The 16,535-nt window shown below is 39.2% G+C and overlaps 1 protein-coding gene across 5 annotated transcripts in view; it reads right to left on the reverse strand.

Moving 5' to 3' along the window:
• PARG (poly(ADP-ribose) glycohydrolase) overlaps positions 1–16,530 on the reverse strand; it is a 130,905-nt gene extending 114,375 nt beyond the window's left edge. For 2 of the 5 annotated variants that reach the window (XM_043596849.1, XM_043596848.1), the window contains exons 1-6: positions 16,037–16,517; positions 9,680–9,746; positions 8,086–9,069; positions 6,599–6,782; positions 240–362; positions 40–123 (exon numbers count right to left, since the gene is read on the reverse strand). In XM_043596849.1, coding sequence (XP_043452784.1) covers positions 40–123; positions 240–362; positions 6,599–6,782; positions 8,086–9,069; positions 9,680–9,746; positions 16,037–16,256 — 1,662 coding nt within the window. In that variant the 5' untranslated portion in view covers positions 16,257–16,517. Of the gene's footprint in view, positions 1–39; positions 124–239; positions 363–6,598; positions 6,783–8,085; positions 9,070–9,679; positions 9,747–16,036 lie in introns of all 5 variants that reach the window. The other 3 variants (XM_043596851.1, XM_043596850.1, XM_043596852.1) reach the window with 3 other exon arrangements.
• Between the last annotated feature and the right edge of the window lie 5 nt (positions 16,531–16,535).

Consider the following 16,535-nt stretch of genomic DNA (forward strand, 5'->3'; position numbering starts at 1 on the left):
GAATGACAAACATGAAGCAAGAAGAGCAAAAACAACTACCTTCAGGTTTTGGGGCCGTGTGAATTTGTTGAGAAGTGCAGTCTGAATGAGCTCCCACCGGCTCCCTGCAGTTCGCTCACCATTCTTTAAGGAAAAGGAAAAACAGATTAAATTGTCTGTTGGATCACAGAATCAGCACTCAAATAAGCACACACTAAACTGATTTTCAAAGACTAAAAGAACATATGTTCTGTACTTACCTCATCTTCCACAGGGTACAAGTTTTGTTCTGAACAAGGCATCTTAACATGCTTATTGTCCCACAAATCTTTAAAATGTGTTGGAAAAGGTTTAGGAACTTCTCCTGCTCGCAAAAGGTCTACCTGAAAGAGAGGGAAACAAGAAAACTCTAAGTGCATAAAAACTAGGTGTATATTGCACAAAACAACCCAAAGAAAGCAGCCAAAGCAAATGCTATGAAATACAGACCAGCTCCTAGGCAAGAAATCTCAGAAGCCTTCTTCAGCTGTTCCTACTCCTTATCTTCATTTGATCAGCTTCCAAATCATCATGTTTGGTCATTCTAGCTCTACCCCTTCTAGGTCCCTGGTCCTCATTATTGCTTACCTTCTAGGCCCCCATAACTCCAGCTGCTCCCAGACACATTCATCCCCCATTAAGCCCTCATCCCCACTTGGGAACATTATCTTTCTAAAGTATTCCCAGGCTTCTAATCCTACAATGGCTCCCCTCTATGATTCCAAATGAAGTCCCCAGTTTTTAACATCCCCTCTTACCCATACACTATCTGGTTAAACATCTATCATGACCTTCAATGCTCAGCTCAATTTTCATTTTCTTTAAGAAGTTTTCAAAACTTTTTAAGGACAGTTTACTCCCTCTTGTTTTATTAGATCATTACCATACCAGATCACACCTGTTTTTCCTTCTCCCACTAGACTATAAACTTCTTGAGAATAATAACCATATTAACTGTGGATTCGGAATATTTATGATAGAACCTGACTTATGTGTTTCTGTAAGTATACGTATAGAAATATATACATATGTAAATATATACGTATGTGTACACATACACATATGCTGCTTATAATAAGCATTAAGTAAACGTTTGAGAAATGCGATATTTGAAACATGAAAAATTATACATTTTACCTATTCTGGACACTTCATATAAATGGAATTATACAACATATGGCCTTTTGTGTCTGGCCTCTTTGGCTTGATGTAATGTGTTCAAGGTTCATCCATGTTGTAGCATGAATTAGTACTTCACTGCAAATAATCAAACCATCACAGTAACATAAAATTTGAACTGTAATATGTTATGAGTGAAAGGTTCGTGGTGTATGAGAATCTATTTCAGACAATTGCAACTTACCGGTGAGCTTAGAGAAGGTTTCCTTGGGGTGCCTAGGTGGTTCAGTCAGTTAAGCATCTGACTCGGTGTTGGCTCAAGTCATGACCTCACAGTTTGTGAGTTCAAGGCCTATGTCAAGCCCTTTGCACTGACAGTGCGAAGCCGGCTTGGCATTCTCTCTCTCTACCTCTCTTCTGTGCCCTCAACTCATGCTGTATCTGTCTCTCTCAAAATAAATAAACTTGAAAAAAAAATACTAATAAACTCATCAAAAAAAAAAAAGACTTCCTTGAGGAAATGGCAATTGAGCTGAACTTCAAAGGATAAAAAGAACTAGGAAAAAGAAGAAAGGAAGACTGTTCCTCAAAAAGGGAACAGCTTATAGAAAGGAAGACTATCCAATAAGCACTCAAGAGAAATAAAGTTGTAGGAGAAGACCACCCAGAGAGAGAGAGAAGAAAACAGGACCTATGGAAAAGCCTTGAGGAGCTCTAACAATATTTAACACACATGCCAGAAAAACTAAAGGAATATAATAAATGGCTAAGGAGACAGAAAGAAAACTAGGATTATATGTTATCATAGAAGCCAAAGAACGAGAATAGTCAGAGGAAAGAATTGTCAAGAGTCAATAATTATGCTAAAAGTATTTTCAACTCCAGATGAAGTCCCCAAAGGTGACTTTGTAAAGATATCCCATGTAATCAGAGGTGACAAAACAGGCACCAGTCCAGCTCCACAGACAGGGAAACATATCATATATATGAAAGTATGCTTTGTGTGTGGGCATCTGTATGTGCATATGTGTGTGTATATGTGTTTGTGTGCCTGCATGTGTGTTTATCATGTCTTTAAAGATAATCAAGCACCAAACGACATGCCCCTGCAATTTCAGACTGCCTTTTTTCTTAAATTTTTTTTAACGTTTATTATTGAGAGACAGAGAGACACAGAGCATGAGCAGGGGAGGGGTAGAGGGAGAGGGAAACACAGAATCCGAAGCAGGCTTCAGGCTCTTGAGCTATCAGCAAAGCCCCTGACGTGGGGCTCGAACTCACAAATCGCAAGATCATGACCTGAGCTGAAGTCGGACGCCCAACCGACTGAGCCACCCAGGCGCCCCCCCCCCCCTTTTTTTAATGTTTATTTTGAGAGAGAGAGCACGCATTCAAACATGTGCTAGAGCGGGAAAGGGGCATAGAGAGAAGGAGAGAGAGAATCCCAAACAGTCTCAGAGCTGAGGCTCGATTTCACAAACCACAAGATCAAAACCTGAACCGAAATCAAGAGTTGGATGTTTGGCTGCCTGAGCCAACCAGGCGCTTCCAGACTGCCTTACATTTCTAATGGTAAATATCAGCTTTACTTTACTACTTTAAATTTCATAACTATTAATATCTGGCATCTTGGAAATGTAACTTGGGCTGTTTATTTAATAACTATTAATTACATATATATATTACCATATTCAGAAAAAAGAATCTAGAAGTTAATCCACCAAAACTCTGAAACAGGACTGAGAGACTTGGATTTTGAGTTATATACTATCATATGAGACCTGCATCTTTTTTTACAATGACCTTGTACTACTTTTATAATAAAAATTAAGATTTTAAAGATTCTAAAAATTCAAACGTTATTGGATATCTAAAAATAAACAGTAATTACAGAGATTAAAAAATGACGGTATAGGATAATTTGGGTTTTCTTTATGGGCAGTGGTATAAAGAAAGGCAGTAAAGTCAAAATATCACTTACCTCCCCAATCTCTTCTCCAAATTTTCTACCAGTAACATCTTGTCAGTCACTCGGCCTTTTCTTAATTTTACCTGCATTTTCCCTCTTCACACATATTTAAGAATTCACCATATCCTATCAATTTTACCTCAAAACAAAGCAACCAACTATTTTCTTTTTTATTTCCACATTACCTTATCTCAATGATTTTCAAACTTTCTTAAATAGCAGAACTCTTTTTCCCCCTAAGAAATCTGACATTAATTCATTATATTTAAATCAAATAAAACTATTATAATTTTTATAATAACTTTACTTATGCTAGCATCAATACGTGAAATTGAGACTAAGAAATACAAAATTCGAAATTGAAAGCTAGGGATCACAGCTAAAGCTTGTATCAACCTACTACTCAATTTACACTTAAATCTCTCTCAGTATTGGGAATGCAAGCTGGTACAGCCACTCTGGAAAACAGTATGGAGGTTCCTCAAAAAACTAAAAACAGAACTACCCGACAACCCAGCAATTGCACTACTAGGCATTTATCCACGGGATACAGGTGTGCTGTTTCGAAGGGACACATGCACCCCCATGTTTATAGCAGCACTATCCACAATAGCCAAAGTATGGAAAGAGCCCAAATGTCCATTGATAGATGAATGGATAAAAAAGATGTGGTATATATATACAATGGAGTTATTACTTGGCAATCAAAAAGAATGAAATCTTGCCATTTGCAACTACGTGGATGGAACTGGAGGGTATTATGCTAAGTGAAATTAGTCAGAGAAAGACATATCATATGACTTCAACTCATATGAGGACTTTAAGAGACAAAACAGATGAACATAAGGGAAGGGAAACAAAAATAATATATAAACAGGGAGAGGTACAAAACATAAGAGAATCATAAATATGGAGAACATACTGAGGGTTACTGGAGGGGTTGTAGGAGGGGGGATGGGCTAAATGGGTAAGAGACACTAAGGAATCTACTCCTGAAATCAGTGTTGCACTATATGCTAATTTGGATGTAAATTTTAAAAAATAAAAAATAAAATTAAAAAGAAAGAAAGAAAATCTCTTTCACAGTATTAAGAAAATTCTATTCACTAACCTAAATAGTGTCAAATGGTAATTTTTTTTGTTAAAATATTATTTTTTGTTAAAATATATTAAGCATTTTCAAGTTTGAGTGTGTTTGTTCTTTTATTACAGGTTTTTCAGTTAAAAATATAATTTAGGAAACACATGTTGTGTCAAATTTCCTAAGAACCCCTGAGCCACTTTACTGCAGCACAATTTGATAATTACAGTCCCCTTCCTTTTCGTTTCTTACCTGCTAGCTAACTTTCTGTAGCTTCTTTTTTGAAGAAACAACTTCATTGAGGTAGATAAAGTTTACTGATTTTAAGAGCTCTTAACATCCCTTATCTGTTTCCAATGGATCCTCACTTCCATTTTCCTTACACACAGCTGTGTGATTAATCCTGCTACAGTAATAACTATTGTGTGCACAGACCTTTTATCAATTTCCAATACCTACAGACTCAAGTCCAATTCCTGGCACTTGAACCCCTCTATGATATGGATCCAATCCACTTTTCAAGTCTTATCTTCCACCATTCCCCATCCAAACTCTAAGCTCTAACAAACCAATTATTTTCAATGTCTAAAACAAATAGTTTTTCAACCACACAGAGCTGTTTGGTTTTTTTTTTATTTTTATTTTTGAGAGAGAGAGAAAGAGAGGAGGGGCAGAGAGAGAGGGAGACACAGAACATGAAGCAGGCTCCAGGCTCTGAGCTGTCAGCACAGAGCCTGATGCTAGGCTCGAACTCACAAACTGCAAGATCATAACCTGAAGTTGGGTCCTTAACTAACTGAGCCACCCAGGATCCCCACTACATAGCCCTTTTTTATAAAGGTTATGTATCTGTCTTGGAATTCTCTTGACTTACTAACTCCCCCTCAGAAATGTCTGGTCATCTTTTAGAGCTCAGTTCAAACTCCACAACCTGTTCAATGTTACTTCCACTGTAACCATGAAAAAGAATTCTATACTTCAAAATATCTAATCACATCTAGACTAAGTTGTATAATAGCAGAGATTTTTTAGGTAGTTCCTGTGAAATCTAATATAGAGACTAAAAAGTGAGATGACTATTTAAAACGACCCAATGAGTGACAAATCTAAAATTGGATTATAATGATGGTTGCCTAACTCAGTAAATTACCTAAGTATCACTGAAATGAGTGAGCACTTAAAATGGGTAAATTGTATCTACCTCAATAAAGTTGTTTCTTCAAAAAAGAAGCTACAGAAAGTAAAAAGAGGATACCAGGGACTAGTGAGAAATGGAAAGTTATTGTTTAGCAGGTACAGTTTCTGTGTGGGATAATAAAAAATTTCTGGAAATGAATACTGGTAATAATTGTACAACATTGTGAATGTACCTAATGCCATGAAATGGACACTAAAAATGGCTAAAAGGGTATATTATGTATATTATGGTAAAAGTGTATATTATGTATATTTAACCACAATTTTAATTTTTTTTTTTACTTTTGAGAGTGAGACAGGACGTGAGTCGGGGAGGGGCAGAGAAAGAGGGAGACACAGAATCTGAAACAGGCTCCAGGCTCTGAGCTGTCAGCACAGTCAGACGTGGGGCTCAAACCCACCAACCGAGAGATGATGACCTGAGCCGAAGTCGGGAGCTTAACCGACTGAGCCACCCAGGCGCCCCTAACGACAATTCTTAAAAATGAGGTTGGTTTTAGACATGTTGAGTTCGAGACACCTCTCGAATAGTGATGGTGATGCCTAGAATAATCTAGAGCTCAGAAAAGAGGGCAAAACTAGAAAATGATTTGAGGATACTGAACCATACACAATTTTGAACTTTAGGGACTAACCCATTACAGATTAACCCACTACCTAACAAATAGTGGGTGCTCAACAAATACTGTCAATTGAATTTAAAACAAAAAGAAAGAATCCAGTGACTTAAAAAAAAAAAAAATACTGAAAAAGTCAATTGCCTTATGACCTGACAACAATTCATCGTATGGATGTATTAAGTACTGCATTAAGAAAGCTACTGTTGGGGCGCCTGGGTGGCTCAGTCGGTTGGGCGTCTGACTTCAGCTCAGGTCATGATCTCGCGGTCCGTGAGTTCGAGCCCTGCGTCGGGCTCTGTGCTGACAGCTCAGAGCCTGGACCCTGTTTCAGATTCTGTGTCTCCCTCTCTCTCTGACCTTCCCCCATTCATGCTCTGTCTCTCTCTGTCTCGAAAATGAATAAACGTTAAAAAAATTAAAAAAAAAAAAAAAGAAAGCTATTGTTATATTTCTCCAATCTATAGACTTCTTGGTACTTTGTGCAGAAAAAAGAAACAGTTTCTGTGCCTTGGGCCTGTTTTTCACATTAATAAGTACTGCAATAAATGAAGACTAAAGAGTCTTCTCTCCTTATAGGTAAGAGAAAATACCTACCCGAATAGTTACTGTATGATTAGCAGATGGTCTCAAGAGAGGCAGCCGGTTCCCACACCGAGGCATTCTTCTCATATCCTCAATAGGAGTTCCAAGCCATTTCTTATCTGGAGAAAGGTGAGGTGGAATGTATTTAGGTATCTTCCTTTCTGTCCTTTGATGCTTGATTTCACATTGTTCTTTTCTAAGGTCAAAACAAACGTATTCAGTCACAAATCTGCCTATTTAAATTTCCTTAGGTACACAAGTATAAAACTTACCCAGAATGTTATTGTTTAAAACGTCCCAGACTTGCTATCTCTCCTTCGTATTTACAATCAAAAGAAAAACTAATAAAACATGGTAAAACTGAAGAGCTTATTTTCAAGTCTATGGAAGCAATTTATTTTTAAATTTTTTTTTTCAATGTTTATTTTTTTGAGAGAGAGAGACAGAGCACAAGCAGGGGAGGGGCAGAGAGGGAGACACAGAATCTGAAGCAGGCTCCAGGCTTTGAGCTGTCAGCACAGAGCCCAACGCGAGGCTGAAACTCATGAACCATGAGATCATGCCCTGAGTCAAAGTCGGCTGCTTAGTTGACTGAGCCACCCAGGTACCCCACGAATTTCTGAACACATAAAATCACCTTCCAAAAAAACCGGACCATGTAAGAATATGAGCATTGCCAAATGAGGCATGGTTCACAGTGTCAGCTACTTCTCAGGTCTCTAGACAACAATTTTCAACAAAGTGAGCTTATTGTGGCACATGTGATAGAAAATATCACAAATTATGGAGATTAAGATTCCAAATGGAATAACTGCAAAAATGTAAGCTTTGTAATCAGACAGACTCAGCTTTAAATCTCAGCATTACTACCCACAAGTTATAATTTCAGTGAATTCTCTAATTCAAATCTCAGTTTTCTCATTTATAAAGTACATCACCTGCCTGCACATCAGAGCATTAGAGGAGAAAATGCAGTATTAATGGCCTAGAAAAATGGCTAAACAGAAGCTACTATCAACCTCATATTTTTAAATTCTGATTATCCCCACAAATTTCAGAAGGAAGATCATGAAACTAAAAAAGTCCAATTAATATTTATTTACTTCTTGTTTTCTGTCCCTGATCTTTTTGAATCTAGGTTTAAATTTAGCATTAACATGGGGTATCTGGGAGGCTCAGATGGTTAAGCGCCCAACTTTGCCTGAGGTCATGATCTCATGGTTTTTGAATTTGAGCCCCACATTAGGCTCTGTGCTGACAGCTCAGAGCTTGGAGCCTGCTTCAGATTCTGTGTCTCCCTTTCTCTCTGCCTCTCCCCTGTTCCCAACTCTGTCTATCTCTCCAAAATAAACATTTTTAAAAAATTACACATTTATCATAAAGTTAAAAAGAAACCAACTATTTCTTTGCTTCAATCTAAACCATAACTCTGTTAAACCCCCTTACAAAATTATAAAATGTATTACACTATTGGAGACACTCTTGTGGAAAAAAATTACCTTTTGTCATCTACTTTAGGCAGTCTCATGAAATGATCTGTGATTTTAGTATCCTTTTTTCCATGTTGCTTGGAATTCCTGCATTCTACATTTAGGCTAGAAATACTTCCAGATGGTTTGGCATTTAAATCATTCATTCCACTGCGAGTCTCTCCTCCTTCAAATTGAAAATGTAATTGAATTTCACCTCCTTTAGAAGAGGACCGTTTCCTCAATTCAGTGTCGGCTTCTCTTGCTTGGAACCTTGAAGGTTTACCAGCTGTTTGGGAGGAATTGCTATCTTCTTGCTCATCAAAACCTGGACTTGTCTCTTCATCTGCCTCTGAGTCCTGACAACTATTTTTGGAATTATCTACATCCATTGGTGACTCGGGTTCACTCTCTTTCTCAAATGGAGGAGAATTTCCTAAGCTACTCTCCTGTCTACTCAGTTTGTTGGCATTTTTCAGTCCACTACCAGCATCTTCAGAGCCAATGTCTGACAAGGGACTCTCTGGCACCACATCTATCTCTTCCGGCTGACAACCTGCACAGTCTTCTACAGGATGGCAAGACTTGCTGCACTTCTGGTGGCTTCTGGCTTCTCTGGCCTGTTCATCTTCTGTGGTCTGCTTTGCATTTGCAAACTTTACAGGTGTCAAAAATTGCTGATTATCTCTACTCTCCTCACTATCTGTGTCACTGTGATCATCGTTTCGGGGTGACTGATCGTTAGCATTACTGAACTGCTCTGGTATCAGAGTTACTGTCGAAGGTTCACTTTCCAAAAGCCGCTCTGTATGTTTCCCTTCATTTTGCCACTTACACATAGCTGCAGTCTGATGCTGGTTCAAATATTGTGTACTTTTTTCAACAGGTGATTTATCAAGACTTAGCTGAGAAACATTTTCTAATTTTTCCACATTATGTTGATAAAAGTTATCTTTTTGTACAGAACTCATCATGGATTCCAGTCTTGTATTATTGTTTTCTTTACTGTGCAAACTACAACAGAATAGAAAGAACTAATGAGGCAATAGAACTTGTGATACAATAGAAAGAACTTATAAAAAAATCACTTATCCAACCACACAACCACACTACCACTACCATAGTAATAATTAGACTACTTGTGATTACCTAAACACGGAACATGCTCTTTCATGACTCCATCACTTGGTACATATGCCTGTAAAGCCCTTTTCCCAACTCATGCCTGGGAAACACCTGCTCTTCCTTTAAATGTTAAACTGGACTCACCTCCTGGCAGGCCTTCCTGCAAAGGTGAAGCTGATTGTCCTATATACTAACTACCACTGTTCTGTTTATATAAGACAGTGAAGTCTTATTTATCACACTATGTAATGATCGTGTGTTTTTGAGTATGCCACCACCACTATACTCTATCTTAGAAACAGAGACTATTCCTCTTTCATCTTTGTATTTCAAGTATATAGGACAGTCCCTGATACATTAGACTCTAAAACACTATTATTTGTAATCTGAAATAATGAATAAATGTAAAGAAAAGTGGGATCAAGCGAGGAGAAAAAGCATGAAGCAAAACATTCATGTATCATGTTATTCATTTCTCTGTATAGGCATGTTTCTATACCTTTCTGCTTCAGCTGTCTTGATTCCTTTAGTGTCCATCCAACTGGTAATAGTCTTTTGTTTGAAAACTGTAAAAAAAAAAAAAAAAAAAAAAAAGACACACACACAGACACACACACACACACCAAAACAATTATGTATATGCATTCGTGCCCTCAAAGAGAAAATACCTATGGCAGCATTTATACACATAAGCCATTGTGCTAGGTTCTGTGGGTTAAACAGATTAATCATTCCTGCCACACTCAAATAATGGGAGATAAGACAGAAATATTATATAAATGCATCTGGCATAGAGTAGTAAGCAACATGCCCCTAAAAGAGCTGGTATGGACTAATGGGTGAGAATTCAGGCTCTGTAATCGACCGACTTGGATTCAAATCCTAGTGCTCCCATTGTATTCCTAAGCAACTTTGTGAGGAATCATTTTTCTGTGTCTCAGATTCCTTATTTGTAAACATGCAAATTAACAGTACCTCTCCTGGGGTTATTATGAGGTTTAAATGAAATAGCATGCAAGATGTTTAAGGCACAAACTGGTATACGATCAATAAATAGTTCTTAACTAACTTAAGTTAGTTCTTAACTACCTTAGTATTAAATGAGATTAAAAGGAATTAAAGTATTTCTGAGAAAAGACTTTAGGGAACTAGAATAGGTAGAACAGTCTGATAAATAGGGGTTGAATTGTGCCTTGAAGAATAAACGTAGTCACAAAGGGAAATCATAAGCAAAGGCATCAATGGCAAGGAAAAATAAAGAACTTAAAAAGAAATCAACACAAAATATGATTGAAAAGTCAGCTACCACAAAGAGGTATGGAAAAGTGTTAAGTTACACTCAGAGCTGTAATTCCAGAATTCAAATCTAAGAGGCTCTCAGTCATGCATGATAGATAGCCTGGAGTGCAAATCTGAAGGGGCAAGAAGGAAGACCCTATTGATAGAAACCAGCAAGGAAGCTATTGGTGTTAAGTCAGAGGTTCCCAAACCATCTGAATCATTAACGGGCTGATAACTAATGGATCCCAGGGCTAGACCCCAGGCCTATGAATCAATCTATATATGTGAGGATGGAGTCAACAAAGGAAGCTAGAATCTGTATTTTTTTCAAAAAGTGACTCAGATGATCAGCAACTAGGTTGGAGAACTAATGGTCAAAGGCCAAAACTAGTCCTTGTGAGAATAGAGAATAAAAGTTGAGAAATGAGAGTCATTACAGACTTCATAATGATAGAAGTTAAAGGTGACACTGAGCTTTAAGTTTGAGAGACTTAAAAGATAGTTACAGCATTAAGTAAAAATGTAGGAAATATAAGACAACTGGATTTAGGGGAAAATATGATTTGGTCAAATGTGAACATACTAAATTTGAGATGCTGAAGAGCTGACTAGATAGAAATGACCAGCAGACAATAGCAAAGGTAGAAGTGATAACTCAGTTGAAGAAATGCAACACAAATAAATGTAAACCACAGTTTACATAAGCATTAGAAATAAGCATGCTTTCAAAATTAATTAAACTATGGATTAAATGTATGTAATATTTTAGTATAATAAGATATAAAATCTTAAACATTCTCAACTATTCCCCAAACTGCAATGTAAGAATCTAGGCACCTTAAGTCATAGACTCATTTTTATTTGCTTAGGTCTTCTCAAATACCATAATGTGAGCAAAACAGATGTTGTCCTAAATATATGAAAATATACAGCTTTATCACTATATTTGAGTCCCATATAATTCATTCCTTACATAAAATACTAACATTCCAACTAAAATTCTTCAATTAGCATTTTAAAAAGTTTCTATCACAAAAAGTATTATATTTGATATTCCTTATTAAATACCACTATTTTAGTGCTTTTATTAAGTTAGCACTTCTACAGAAAATCAGGCTTCAGACAAAAAATTGGTTTCAATCAGAAGAGGATGAACAACTTGATTCTGAGACTTCTTCTGTAGTTCCATCTTTCTCTATTTAATTTCATTATATCAAACACAAGTATAGAAAATCCTCAAATTACAAACCAGCAGGGAGCCAAAACTTTGCTTTTTGAGTCAGTGTAGAATTTAAAACACCTTTTGGGGCCCCTGGGTGACTCAGTCAATTAAGCATCTAACTCTTGATTTTGGCTCAGGTCATGATCTCACGGTTTGTGAGACCAAGCCCCGTGTAGGGCTCTGTGCTGACAGAACAGAGCCTGCTTGGGGTTCTCTCCTTCTCTCACGTGCTCTCTTTCTCTCTCAAAATAAATAAATATTTAAAAAATAAAACATCTTTCTCCATAAATATAAGGATTAAATGGTATGCAATAGCTAGGTTCCTATAATAGACATAAACACAAAGCATAGCACTATAAAGGCAAGTCTAGAGAACCGAAAGACTGCATACATCATTTCATAAGAAACTATGAAGTGTTCTCCTACAGCTCTGACATGAGAATGTATTCTCTCTCCAGTTTTAAGTTTCCTAGTATAAACAAACTGAGGGTTGATGGGGGGATGGGAGGGAGGGGAGGGTGGGTGATGGGTATTGAGGAGGGCACCTTTTGGGATGAGCACTGGGTGTTGTATGGAAACCAATGTGACAATAAATTTCATATATTGAAAAAATAAAAAATAAAAAAATAGTTTCCTAGTATAATTCCTGAAGCCTGAGAACAGGATAAAAGAGGAGCAAGAGGTGAGGAACCACTATTTCCTGATAATAAAACATTCCTTAGTCCTTCTGAGAGCCCTACTTCTCTTTCCAATACCACTACTCTAGCTTCCAAAGGTTTCTTTTGCAAAATTTCACAGGACTGCTTCAGAGTTTTACCCATTATTACCAAAATGAGCATTAAAATTATGCTTCCCACATTACCTGGGAACTTCTTTCTTTTTACTAGAAATAATCACAGCAAGCAAAAAGGAGGGTAAAAGGTGATGAAAAAGACAAAAGATCTGGAGTCAAGATCTTGGACTGAGATCTTTGCTCAGTCACTTAACTGGTACTTTACTTCTTTGGGCTTCACTTCTATTTCCTCACCTATAAAATAGGATTAACAATAAATATGTACTTCAAGGCTTATGTAGATCAATGAGAGAAAATATGAAGTGTCCAGTCTCACAAAGTAGAAACTCAACAATTCACCCAATCTCGTTTTCACTGATATCAGCAGTCCTCCAACTTTATTCTGACTTCACACCATTTACACTTAATCTCAGAACATCACTCAGTAACCACTGTATTAGTGTCAATTAGCATATCAAATAGGTGCTATAGACACAGGCAAAAGACACAAAATGCTTTGAAATTCACCTGCATTTCAAAGGAACACCTCAAAAGTCTCTTTATCAGCAGCAAGATAAGGTATGGGAAGGAAGGGTGCGGAGAGACCAAAAAGTGATGGACAGGGGGAGTTCTGAGATGAGGAAAGAGGTCTGATGATGCTTTTGACAGACAGCACTGAGGCTGAAGGAATGATTCAAGGGAAGGGAGACAAACCAGCTCGTCCCCCCACAACCACCACCACCCATCACTGACTTACACTTGGACCGTGCCTGGAGCAGGGAGAGAAGCTCTAGGTAGCTATAAAAGGCAGAAAAGGGGAGCTGCCATCAGAATGTGAATAGCACCCTGAGTTCTATGCAGGGTTTGCAGTTTTCAACCAATAGAATATGCCCAGGAAGGTAAATAACACAAAATTTAAAGATGTTGAATGAACATCCATTTCCTTTTCTCATCTACTTCTCCTAGGATGACTATATATTAAAATGTTAAATACCAAGTTCCTAAAGAATTCCAAATTTGAAACAATAGTTTTTGTTTAGTCTGTGAACATTTGTTAACTGGTGTCCTGTGCCCAGTATACAGAAATAGTAACACATAATAAAGTACAGCCCAAGTTTTAATTTGGTTCCTCTTCTGCAGAAATCTGCAGGAAATAAGATTCAACCAAGAGGGCTGACTGCCTCCCTCCACTTGCAACTAACTCTTCCACCTTTATATGGAAATCAGCCTCTCAGATAGGTTCAGATACAGTACTTGGAGGTCACCCTCAGTTGCCCCTCCCCTCCACTCTCCATCACCAAGTTCCCTGAAATCTTCCTAAATCTTAAATCCATTCCTTCCTCTCCATCTTCAAAATAGCACCAATATCAAAAGAACAGGTACATCACTTTGGACAAGTGCATTTGTTTCCTATAACTGGTCTCCTGGTCTAGTCTTGACTTTCTCTAACCCAGTGTTACACAAACTACAATGGACTTTTTTTTAACAAAATACATACAACATAAGAATGCATCATATATAATAGGTATTATTTCATGAAACATGTTTGTAATAAATATGGCATATTTACTCGGTTCATAGATTTCCTACTGTTTGTACCAGATGAAATTTATACAGCAGACTGCAGTCAGAGAAGTCCAAAGGCCACTAAGGCCATCTTTTCTAAAATACTAACCAAATGTTATCTCCCTTCTTAAAAGCTTTTTAGTGGCCCTCCATTCACCACAGAATAAAGTCTAAACTTCTTGAAATAGCACTAAAGTTTGTCCGTAACAAGCTCTGCCCCTCTTCTTGGACTCATCTCCTGTCACTCCTGTCATCCTGTGCTCCAGTCCTACCACTTTTGCACATGCCATTCCCTCTGCCTATTTAATTCTTTCTCTCCTTGATCTACACAGTAAATCCTGCTTATCCTTCAATATTTAGTTCAGGTGTACTCCCCACTGCCTCTAAGTCCTGAGAAAACTAAGTTTATATCATTCACCTGAAGACTGCCTGATCTCTGTCCAGTTGACCAATGCATCACTGTTGACCAATGCATCCTTTTTGAAATGCTCTCTTCCCTGCAGGACACAACAAAAGCCAAGATTTTCTCCTACTTTTCTGGCTACTTCTCTTCAGTCTACTCTTAAATGATGGTGTTCCTAAAGTTTCTGTCCTAGGTCGCCTTTATTTTCTCTACATGCTGTATATGATCTGATCTACTTCCATAGCACCGATCACCACGTTTATACCAAGAATCCCCAAATCTGTATTTCCAGCAAGATATATTTCTTATGAGATACAAAATACATATCCCATTCTCTCCGAATCCATCCACTTCTCCCCTTTCCTACTGCCCACAACCAAGTATAAACCATCATTATCTCCCACCTACACTAACTCCTTTAGTCTTGGGCCTGCGCTTCTGCTCCCTTTCAATACATGCTTCATTTTCTACACATCAGCCAGAGACCTTTAAAAAAGAAAGAAAAAAGGTGTGTGTGTGTGTGTGTGTAAACATGCATGCGCACGCATGTGTGTAAAGTCACTCCCCTACTAAAAACCCATTAAAAGCTCCGGGTTGCCCTCAGAGATAAAACCCTTAGCATTCAAAACCCTTAGCATTACCTGTATGTCCCAGTATGATCTGATCTTTGCCTACCTCTCTGCAGCCCTATCTCTCACTACTCTCCCCTGTTGACAGTATGCATCAGCTATACTTCAGGAACCCTCCCTTACTTCCTCTTTTTTAGCTAACTCTTCAACATTCTTCACTCCTCAAAATAAGCATTTCATCTTCTGGGAGAATATCTTTGATCCCACAGACTGGATTAAGTACTTCTGACTCTTGGGGTGCCTGGGTGGCTCAGTTGGTTAAGCATCTGACTTCGGCTCAGGTCATGATCTCGTGGTTCATGGGATCGAGCCCTGTACCCGGCTCTGTGCTGACAGCTCAGAGCCTGGAACCTGCGTTGGATTCTGTCTCTCCCTCTCTCTGGCCCTCCCTCGAGCTCTCTCTCTCAAAAATAAGCATTTTTTTAAAAGCACTTTTGATTCCTAACCCTTATATGTCCCTCACCTATCAGCACAACCATCACCTCTTGTTACGTGGACTTCTTACACAATTGTCTATCTCTGCTGATGGATTTTAGGATCTGAAGACAGGCCAAGTTCAACAATGAATGCCAGAGACAAGTACAATGCCAGGTAATACTAACAGCCCTGCACCCCAGGGTGAATCAAGAGAAATTGTCACCTTCTTTGCAGCTTTCTTTCCATCTAGAGGTTGAAGCTTCACATACACAATTAGACCTCCTTAACAAGGCAATTTCTGAGTCAAACCCGAGGAAAGCAAACAGGTGGAGTCTACTACCATTTTCGGCCTTGAGTGACTGCTCATCAGGGTTTCTCACCCCACCAATGCAAGTGGGAAAATGTGGCCGCATTCCCCCACTAAGCGGCCTTAGTGACTCGGCAAGAGGGCCTCAGAGTAGTGCACACAAGACCAGAAAGGGGACGACTGGAGTTCCTGGGTCCTCAGAGACCAAGAAAAGGTTTGGGCCAAAGGGAAGGACAAAGATCTTTATTTCCCCACGTACCAAGCGAGGTGGCGCTGCCTCTGTGCGGTCCCGCCCGCCCCGGGACGCAGCCTGACGAGGACGGTGGGACCCTGAACTGCACGGGAGCGTCCTTGGGATCGAGAACGCGCCTCTGCCTGCCGGGGAAACTCCGGGCGTCCGAGGCGGCCGGCGGAGAAGTTGCAGCGGTGCCCCAGCGGGGTCGCTTGGTGCAGGGCTCACAGCCGGGGCCCGCACTCATGCTTGGGACCCGCAGCGCACAGTCCCCGGGCCGGCCCGGGCGGAGAGCCTCATTCACTAACCCTGAGAGGGACGGACTGCGCCTCCTCCTCGGCGCCTCCCGGCACCATTCCCTCTCTGCCGCTGCCTGCTTCTGCAGTTGCTGCTCCGCTGGCCTCCCGAGCCAAGCCCTAGCCAGTCGCCTGCCTTCCCTTTCCACAGGCACCCCCACCTGCCACAGGACGCGCCGCTTTGATTCTGGCTTGGTTCACTTTCCCACCACCGGAAGGCGGCCGTCAGG

This window comes from Prionailurus bengalensis, chromosome D2 (genome assembly GCF_016509475.1).
Source record: "Prionailurus bengalensis isolate Pbe53 chromosome D2, Fcat_Pben_1.1_paternal_pri, whole genome shotgun sequence".
Taxonomy (NCBI): Eukaryota; Metazoa; Chordata; class Mammalia; order Carnivora; family Felidae; genus Prionailurus; species Prionailurus bengalensis.